The sequence below is a fragment of the Oculina patagonica genome, chromosome 8 (genome assembly GCF_052425735.1).
Source record: "Oculina patagonica isolate OP01 chromosome 8, crgOcupat, whole genome shotgun sequence".
Classification (NCBI taxonomy): domain Eukaryota; kingdom Metazoa; phylum Cnidaria; class Anthozoa; order Scleractinia; family Oculinidae; genus Oculina; species Oculina patagonica.
Genome location: NC_135765.1, coordinates 25624009 through 25634298, shown reverse-complemented (window position 1 = coordinate 25634298; position 10290 = coordinate 25624009). Strand labels below are relative to the sequence as shown.

At 38.6% G+C, this 10290-nt stretch overlaps 1 protein-coding gene across 1 annotated transcript; it reads left to right on the top strand.

Annotated features, from left to right (window-relative positions):
- The first annotated feature begins 455 nt into the window (after window positions 1-455).
- Window positions 456-10275, top strand: LOC144663722 (UDP-glucuronosyltransferase 2B17-like). Its single transcript, XM_078524762.1, has 5 exons — window positions 456-599; window positions 5178-5787; window positions 6712-6918; window positions 7874-8162; window positions 9399-10275. The coding sequence occupies exons 1-5, from the start codon at window positions 456-458 to the stop codon at window positions 9673-9675; spliced, it is 1527 nt and encodes a 508-aa protein (XP_078380888.1). The 3' UTR covers window positions 9676-10275.
- The last annotated feature ends 15 nt before the right edge of the window (window positions 10276-10290 follow it).

Sequence of the window (10290 nt, the reverse complement as noted above, 5' to 3'; positions counted from 1 at the left end):
ACATACTATACATCCTTGCTTCATTGTGATTGCTTAACTATTCTGGAAGTTACATACGGGGTGGAGGAGTCCAAGAAGGTCCAAAAAACCCGATCTGAAAAGGGTTAACCTAGTAGTCTGCGTGGCGGCGTTCAAAGGGGAAGGATAACACAGGTCTGTATTTCACTTTAATCATCGTGTGCATAATTTTGTTTTTTAATTTATTTTTCATTGCAAGTCCAGGTTTTTTTTTTTTTTGAGTCCAGAGTTTTTGAGTCCAGAATCCAGAGTCCATTCCAGAGTCCAGTCCTGGTTCGAATCGTTGCGTGACCCTAACATAATCGCTGGCACCATGCCACAAATTGTAATAGCTTTCAATGTTATCGCGGCTTGCTTCGAGGAGTATGTACTATTGACTACAGGTTGCAGTTTTGCCTATAACTAAACTAGTATTAGGTCCAGTATCATTACTTGCCATGTGGATCGTTGTTATTTTACTCTGTACTGCTTTTAATCCATCTTACGGAGCGAAAATACTCGGTGTGCTGGTGACCGAGTCAAAGAGTCGCTACTCTAACATCAGGAATCTGGCTGATGAACTGGCAACCCGTGGTCACGAGGTTAGTGAAATTAGCTTCAGTTGCTGTGTAAGAAGTGTTGTTGAAAATCTGTTTAGATAGTTTTGATGTATATATGCCACCTTAATTTGTGCTTGTAAAACCGTTTACAAGTAAGAAGATGAGAATGTTCTTTGAAACGATTGAGTAGGTTGTTTATATGCAAGATTCGGTTTCGATTTTCAATGGGACAATATTTGCATGAAATTCGCATATTGCAGTGAACGAACTGGCGTACCTAACAAGATTTACAAAAACTAGATTTTGAGTACTATTTGTAATTTAAAATAGATTATAAATGTTCTGACGTTCTCAAAATTGCACAGTATCTTAAACTGCACCTTCTCTGTGTGAAGTGGTCATGTGGTGAAGTTGGGTAATCACGAATCACGAATCACGAGCCTGTTTCCATTATATCACGAATCACCTATGTTTTTTTTTTCTTTTAAACGATTTCACGAATCACGTATCTAGTTATGTGATAAAGACACGACTAAATTTTATGTCCAATTTTCTAGACCAAAATAACCTTTCAATAGCCTAGTAGCAAGATTTGATCTCTCAGGCGAGCTCACAGTGTCACACATGCAAGTCCTAAAATGCATTTATTGTGCCGGACAAACGCGTTCTACAAAGTGTTGTTTGTCAATTTTGCATCGGAATGTACTAAAATCCGAAACAACGGAACGAAACAGGCCACCAAAACGAAACAACCGAAACAAAACAAAATCACCGAAACAATCAAAGCCGGCACAGGCATTATTCAGACCAAACCGCAAACAGGTCAACCCGGGGTGCTATTCAACAACAGCAACAACAACAACAACAATTTATTGCAGTACAATGTTTCCATAAACTAAGATAATGTTCTCATTTGGAAACATAGTTTTTGTACCTAAGGTCCGTTGCATGAACCCGGGAGGGGGGGGGGGGGTACTCCCTATAATGGCCTATACGGGGAGGCTCCGCCCAAAAGGGGTACCTTTTTCAGGCTTCAGGTATATAAAAGGGTAGGGATTTCACGCAAATTTATGGCTGTATTACTTTAATTTATTAAGTGCTACATAAAAATGACAAGAAAACGTCCTATTTTAAGTCCACGCCATGTCTCTTAGGTATATGAAAGGGGTACCTTTTTTCAGTTAGAGGTATACGAAAGAGGTACAATTTCTGTCAAAAATGGTATATAAAAGGGTAAGGGGTTAGAACTTGAGGCGGAGCCTCCCCGTATAAAACTTTTTTGAGTACCCCCCCGGGTGCATGAAGAACAGAAACAGCAGTTGATCGACATGCAGCAGGCTGTTCAGGATACTTAGGCTATTAAGCCGAAGTGCACCATCTTAAATTTATGTTGTTTAACGCTAATTTGTGGAAAGCATACGTTTTAAAACGTCAAAATATAAGATGGCTCTTAGGGCTTTCCACAAGTTGCTCGGCAACTTTTTGGCAACTTTTCAGGATTCGAGCAACTTTTTCCCGTTCGAGCAACTTTTTTCCTCTCGAGCAACTTGTTGCATTTTGAGCAATTTACAGACCGAAGATCTCCGATGGCTATCCGAGCGTTGTTCAAAGGCAATACGAGCGTTTCCGAAGATTTACGAAGTTTGCCGAAGACTTCCGGGGAACATTTAAGTACGTTTCAACTTTCTGCTCTTTCTGATCCTCTTTCTGCATTAAATCATTACAAACTCGTCAGCAAATATGACGTCATCGATATCTTCACGATTTTTCTCAGTTAAAGAAATCCTTGTTATTTAACAAATTTTCCCCTTAATATGTTATTAAGATACTCCTTTTGCTGTAAAATTGCACAAAACTGCTTAGAAATCTAATTTAGAGAAATTATCTTGATTAGAAGCAACGTTTTGGATTTTTTGGAGCAACTTTCGAGCAACTTTTATTATTAGAAGCAACTTTTTTGGATTTTTGGAGCAACTTTTGAGCAACTTTTTGAGAAATTACGGGCAACTTTTTGAGAAATCTCGAGCAACTTGTGGAAAGCCCTAATGGCTCTGGAAACGAAATTGCCTATAATTTATTACTGTGTCGTTTCTTTGGTGAGGCATCTTTCATTTTCTCAATGGAAAATAAAATTACGAGTTATAATGTAATCGATTAAAGTATAATAGTTACGGGATTATTTAAAATAATACTTTACGACATTAACCTCTGCCAAGCATTTCCCTTAAACCTGCACGCAAAATTGTACTTTATCTTTCTGTAGTGTATTGCATGTAGGTCAGCGGTTATTCGTAAGAGTACATCCGCGATACGAATAGTGTGTAGTGAGCAGGAAACCATATACCTAATTGAAGAGACGTTGTCCCTGTGAAAAGCAAAAACCATGAACGATATGACCCACTGGTTAGCCAGCGTAGCTAACTGGCTAGTTCTAGCTGGCTACCCACTGGTATTCTGGGAACACAGCCTTGGTAAGCTTAGTAATGTTCCTTAAAGGGACACTGGCAACCAGAATACATTGCGGGCACGCTGTCGTCGCGGCAACAATTTCTGTATTACAGAAATTTGAAAACTTTTGACTTTCGAGAGGTAAATATACATGGGCGCCATACAAACCCTAGTAAAAATTTGGGAAATGAATGTGAGGTGCTAAGGAGGAGCCCAAAAAAGAAATGAGATGCACAGTTCATTGCATGCGAATAGAGTAAAATGATCGAATGGATTTTTTTTGTACTGCGTTGTTAACTTTTTCTGGGAATTATTGTCGGCGATTCTATAAAAACGTTTGACTCGAAAACAGCTTTATAAAGCTGAGGTAGCAGTACAATCAACTGGGTACAGTACATGCAAATATTTTTCTCGACTTTCAAGATGTGACATAACAGATTTAAAAACCACTCTATGGTAAAACTGACTGAGAGTAAAGGAAAAGTATCGGCCAAATCGATTCAATGAAGACGAATCGCTCAAACAACAACTATTATCTAAGTCTTAAAGTATATTTTCCGTCCGGGAACATTGTTGGGAGTCTAAAATGTGAAATCTTTAGTTCAAAGGCTACCTTATTACATGAAATTTTCGCAACACGTTGATTTCGCGATTTTAAGGTGCGCATATTTCGCGACACAGAAATTTCGCGATTTTGCGAAAAAAAAAATTATTTTGAATCACTTCAATTTCGCGTTTTTGAGGAAGACACAATTTACATTTCCTTGGCAGTATTATCTAACATGTCCTTGAATTAAATAAAACGACTTTATCAAAGAAACAAAAACGCAACGGCGGGACTAAATGTCAACAGCAACAACAAAGCAGCTCCCACAATGGCCACAAGCAGTTCACGCTAGTACGTGAATTACTGTTTTAAGTCAGTTGACCACAAGATCCATTCACATTGAAAATTCCTTCCCCCAGTGGTACTAAACTCGTTCTTTCTTGATTATTGGCATAATGTGAGTCACTTAATTTTCGCGTCACGTTATGTTTGCGACACTTATTGTTCGCGTCACTTTAATTTCGCGATTTGTTTTGAATCGCGAAATTCGCGTGTCTCATTCATAGTTGGATGCCCCCTTTGATTTTAGGGCCGGAAATTTTTTTCTTCAAGAAACACGCATTTGAGCGACAAATGAACCGCACGCCAATTTATGCAATTTCGAATTCTATTTTTTGCGAACGACAAAAATCACAACGAAGTCGTTAACTAATAACACATTGTTTAGTTCCTGCAAATTTGAAAGCTTCGCCTCTGTTTGTTTCATCTATGGCCGAGGTCGGGGCAGCTTTGTTGTTCCTGCACGTTTTGACATTGCTGCCACATACGCAGTTCGCCGAGCACTCAAGCTCGAAGCTCGCATCTCTGCAAACACAACCGCGGTGTTTTCCGCTTTTTCGGCTGCGAGTGTTCTTGCTTTGGCATGTCTGAAACAAGCCAACGTAAAATAGATCTTTCTAATTATATTTCTGTTTGAATCGTGAACGAGAAAGTAGATCAAAACAATTTTACCGGTACGTACCGAAGTAAGAATTTTATTGCGACTCACCTCTCTGCTTGGATGATTAGCTTGTAGGCTTCCCGACACATAACTGCCACTTACACGTGCTACTGAGGAGCCATAGTGATTAACTGGCAAATAATTGAAATCGGCAACACTTTATCCTCCTGAATATCTAACAAACTTTGATCCATCTTCTCAACTTCTATTTTACGCGCGTGTTTGACACAGAAACGAGCAAACGATCTCCCGGATGGTAACAACAACAGAGGCGCGCAAAGGACACTGGTTGCCGATGCCCCTTTAACCTGTTATCGATAATCAAGATATTTTCTTTTTTTGAGCGCCTTAAAGCATGATTTATGCAACCTGTTATATATCATGTTAATTCTATTTTTCCGATTTTCCAGTAAACATTTGGGTCGCATCGTTCATGGTTTATGCTTTTCTTGGGTCAACGATTCTTCAATCAGGTATATACTGTACGTGTGTACTGTCGTGTGCTTTGCTATTAAAAGTAGTTGTTAGCCTGTGGCTTACCTCTGTGGCCCTTGAACTTTACACTTTGTTACCTCTTTCGTATTTTTTTATACCTACATTTCGTTTTATCTTTGTTTCTCTTCAGGTCACTTTAGTTGTTCCATCTATCCTTACATTTCCAGCGTCAAGTATAGTTAGTCATTCTGTCTACAAATACCCGTTCGGCAAGGATTATGTGGGAAAACTTATGGTACCAAAATCGCATACCGGATCTCTTTTGGAAATTACACAAGATAACCAAAGATGGATAGAACTCCATCTGAAAACATGCAGAGCGTTATTAATTCATGTCCAAAATCTCAAGAAAGAACTCAACGAATTTGACTTAATGTTCTGTGACTCACCCCCAGAATGTGGTGCACTGATATCCGAATTTTTGGGTCTCCCAAGAATCGATATAAAACCAGCAAGTTTTGGTATGAGATTATTCCTTGATGATATACGTCTGGTTTCGTATATCCCGTGGATATTCGCGTCGGGCTCTGACAAGATGAGCTTTTTGGAGCGGGTTGAAAACTTTTTTTATCACACACTAATTGCAGCTTCAAAACCCAGTTTTCTTGCACTGTACGATGGTCTAAGAAGCGAATTCGGTTTACCGGAAGAGGGAACTTTCCAGGAATCCCTCAACATGGCGGAGATGGTTATTGTCCTTGGTCACTTCGCGTTGGAATATCCTCAACCAATCTTACCAGGTAAGAGCTTACCTAATGAAAAATCGCTTTTACAGGATACATTACAAAAAAAATGGGTGCGTGTAGAATTTAAGAGGTTTAATGTAGAGAATCGTGAAAGCTCAGGAGAATTCCAGCAGAGTTTACGTCGCGGGGGAGGTATTCTGTGGACATTTTAAGTACGGAATTACCACCAGGTCCCTAAAATCCTTACCCTATTCTATACCAAGTACCATTCATTTTGCATTTATATTCTAGTCTTCTTTTACTAGTCTAGCCTAAATTCTGATCAGCTTCCTGATAAATTAAGCCCTGTTGTTAACTAAAACTGTTTGACTTCTCTGACTATCCCAGATTAAAATTATTGACATCCTTACCCTTCACAGAGGCATATACCCTACTCCAGTCTCTTAACTCTCCCTTCCGCGCCCTATAATAAGGTTTGAACAAAGGCGCAAGAAGAGAAACTCTTTTAGCTAATATAATTTAAAAATAGTTTAAAACCAATCTCATTTCAATCAAGACAGTTCATTCTTATACTCTCTATTTAAATTTTAACATTGCAAGTTTTTTTATTGTCAACTTTTATTGTAAATTTCATGTTATTTTTAGGCTTCAAAAATGTACTTCGTTCGTTCTTTCGTTTGTTCGTTCGTTCGTTCGTTTGTTCGTCCGTTCGTTCGTTCGTCCGTTCGTTTGTTCGTCCGTTCCTTCGTTTGTTCCCTTCTTCGTTCCTTCGTTCCTTCGTTCCTTCTTTCGTTCTTTCGCCGTCCGTCTATCCGTCCAATCCTTTGTCCAATCCTTTGTTCATTAGTTTGGCTGTGCGCTCTTTCCTTAATTTCCTTTACAATTTATTATCTTTACTCTGGCCGTGTTTTTTTTTTCTCTTCAATAATAAGTGACGTTCACATCGAGATTTAGTTTATTCCCTGTTTTAAACCACAGCCACCAAATTAGTGGGACCGCTGACAATTAAACCTCCAAATCCACTTCCAAAAGAACTGGAGCAGTTTATCAGTGGAGCAGGAGACAAAGGGATAATCCTGTTCTCGTTAGGAACACTCGGGGACGCAGTACTACAGAAACACCAGGTGGAAATGTTGGCCAAAGTTTTCGCACGACTGGAGCAGGGAATAATATGGAGATTGAGAAGTATGTATACTATATGTATTTAACAAATATAAAGTCAACTCTCTCTTAACGGACACCTCTACAAGACGGACACCTCCATAAGACGGACACCTGGTGATGGTCCCGTTGCTGCCGTTTTTTAGTCATTTTACGTTAACTAAACGCCCTATAAGACGGACACCTCTCTAAAACGGACAGCTGGAGCCGTTCCCGAAGGTGTCCGTTTTAAAGTAAGTTGACTGTATTCAACTTTGCCTGTTCGGGTATAGATCGGGGATTACGTAAAATTGTGTTAAGAGCAAAACAGTGGCCCGCGAGAAGCTAGAGAAGAGGTCACTGATGCTTTTACCACGTTTTCAAGTCGTCTGTAATCTACAGCTGAACAGACCAACGGTAAAATGGAGTTTATTTTCTTTATACAATAACAAAAGACTCCAGCTTTAAACAAACAAACAAACAGACTAAAATTACACTTTATTCTCGTTTGGAAAACGTTGCTACGTACGGCATGTTGAGAGTAACATAAATTTTGCAAGTCGAATACATGCGATACAGTTTAAACATAGCTTGGTATACACTTGGTCGTACCTTGTCCATTTCATCTTTTCAATGTCCATGAAATATTCGCATTGACATTTAATCACCTTTGGGTTTTTTTCGTTGACGACTATACCAGGGTAAAGTATGATCACTTTTGCTGGGAGGTCCAAATCCAGGTTGGGGGGGAGTGGGAGGGGGGTGTAAATCCGCTAGGATACCGTTCTGAATAGCGTGAAGCGCTTGCGATGAAATTGTCACCGAGGTGGAAATTCTAACGAGAAAAACATCATAAGACATTAAATTTTGTATACAGAAAGTGTCCTTGCAAAGTTTCGACACTTTGCAAAGATATGTGCTTGTTTATAAGCATACCAGGTAGCGTTTAGTAAATTGAATGGTCCACCGTTTTAATAGCATAATATTTTCTCACCTAAAGGATATATTCCAAAGGATCTCTCCTCAAACGTCAAAGTTCTGCCATGGGTTCCACAAAATGACATCTTGGCCCATAAGAGCACCAAAGCCTTTATATCGCACACAGGTCACAACAGCTTATATGAAGCAGCATTCTATGGTGTACCACTTGTTTGTGTGCCACTTTTTGCTGACCAATACAGTAACTGCGTGCAGGCTCGATCGGTTGGTATGGCAGTAAGTGTTGATATAAAGACTGTGACTAGCGATGAAATATACCATTCAATAAGGAGAGTTTTGGAAGAACCAAGGTAAATTCATTGATAGATTAACTTTATTAAACACTGAATAATTAGTATCGGACAAAAATAGGGAATGCGTCAGAAATCAATGGATTCCTGCAAAAAAAAGTTTAAAGAATTCGAAAGGAAAAAGTTGCTCGGTTGGCAAGGCTTACCATCCAGCATACAAATCCTTTACTTTTTTTCCAACTTTCAAGCCACTATAAAATATCAGGCTTTTTATTTTTTATTTTTCATTTTTTTATTATTATTTTTTTTTTTTTGCAATTAAAATGTTATTTAGAAACATACATTACAATCTCTCCTTACTGATCGTGCTAAAATACTTACAGTCCTTACTTACACTACAATATATTACATTGTCTTTTGAAATATACAATGCAAGTCACTTCCGAGGTTAAAGTTTTCAGTTTTAATATTTTCGAGGTTTCGAGAAGGAGCTAGTCTCTTCCTGTATTGGTTCTAATTAATTAATGTTTTTAAGCTTATATTTAACGAGTAATTTCTCAATAAACTCATGAACGGAGATGGCTTTGCTATTGATTTTGTTAGCATATATGTATTCGCGCATAGCTAAGGTGGTGTAGTTAAATTTCTTTTCTATACGTGGATCCCATATGCTAGAGAAGTAGTCAAACAAGACTTCCTCGGTGGTGGGAAAGATCTGACATAGGTTTGTTTGGTTAAACCATTGAACAACCCTTTGCACAAAAGTCTTTGTGAACGGACATTCGATGAATGTATGCTCGATGGAGTCTTTATCACCACAATAAAGGCATTCGTCGTGAGACCTGATACCAAATCTGAATAGTTCTTTGTTAGTTACTATCATTCTATGGATGCTTGAACAGCAGCAATCTCAAAATTGGCAACCTTTCCAATTTCACTATGCTCTAGACATTTCTGGCAACCATTTTGCACTACCACATATTTGTTTGATTGACAATTTTACGTGACCGTGTTCTACAAAGGGCCTATTAGTACGATTATTATTACTAAATGGACAGCAGAATGGATTGACTGCGTTGGAATAAAGATGCCTTAAGAAACTAAGTAAGATTTGTCAATTCAATATGTAAGGCTCATTTTTTTTCAGTTTATCAGGAAATGGTTTTTCCATCGACTATTTTCATATTAACTTAAACATTTTGTTTTGTTTTTACACATGTCTGCACTTAAATATCGAACGGTCTTGAACCGTAAGTATCTATTTTCCTTATATTTGTGTATAACTTTCCCTTTCAGCTTCAAGGGTAACGCTACTCGCATCTCGCGATTGTTGCGTGACAGTCCGCGTACTCCCATCCAGCAAGCCGCTGACTGGATTGAATATGTCCACAGACACAAAGGAGCCAAGCACCTCAGACCAGAAGTGCACAATCTCTATTGGTACCAATATTATCTCTTAGATGTACTTGTATTTCTTGCAACTGCATTTATTGCATTCTGCGTCGCAATTAGATTGTTGTATAAGATTGCTGCCAAGCTAGCAACGCTTCGCCATAACTCGAAGCAAGAATGAGAACTACTGACATTAAATGGAAACCTTAATTAAAGACTGTTACTAAACCAAAAGTACATTGCCAAACAAAGGTAAGGTAGGTAGGTAATAATGCGTGTTGGAAATCGAAGATGGTCCTCGTTGCAATTTATTTTGGCTTGAAGGGCCCAGAAGTATTATGTTTTAGTTTATCATTAACTATTTGGAAAAGCTGACTTTTCGAGCGTGTACAAAATGAGCTTTTTGCTGCCAAAAGAGTAAAAGCTCGTAATATTTCGAAGCCAGAATAAAAATTGCTTCTGTAAAATGGAAAACGACTATGAGTCAAGACTGTTTGTTCGAGCTTTTTGTTCCGTGAAGGGGCTACCACTAGAAACATCAGCTTTCCAATTTTGTTACAGCCCTTACTTTACCTTTATCAACTTCAGATATTTTTCAAACTGCCCCAACGATTTCCTGGTCCTATTTATACTTCACGATGAAGGAAGGCACCGTGTGAGTAAAGTGTTTTGCCCAGGGCCCAGTTGTTTAGAAAGCGGATAACAATATCCGCTAGATAAATCACTATACAGTGTGAAGCGTAAAACAGTTTGTTAGCATGTATCCATTGGATAGCGTTATCCGCCCAGGAACATA

Excerpts from the sequence above, each read along its gene's own strand:
- LOC144663722 (XM_078524762.1), top strand. The coding sequence starts at position 456 with ATGTGGATCGTTGTTATTTTACTCTGTACTGCTTTTAATCCATCTTAC. Across the intron at positions 600-5,177 it reads TGGCAACCCGTGGTCACGAG|GTCACTTTAGTTGTTCCATC; the intron begins GTTAGTGAAATT and ends GTTTCTCTTCAG. Across the intron at positions 8,163-9,398 it reads AGAGTTTTGGAAGAACCAAG|CTTCAAGGGTAACGCTACTC; the intron begins GTAAATTCATTG and ends TTTCCCTTTCAG.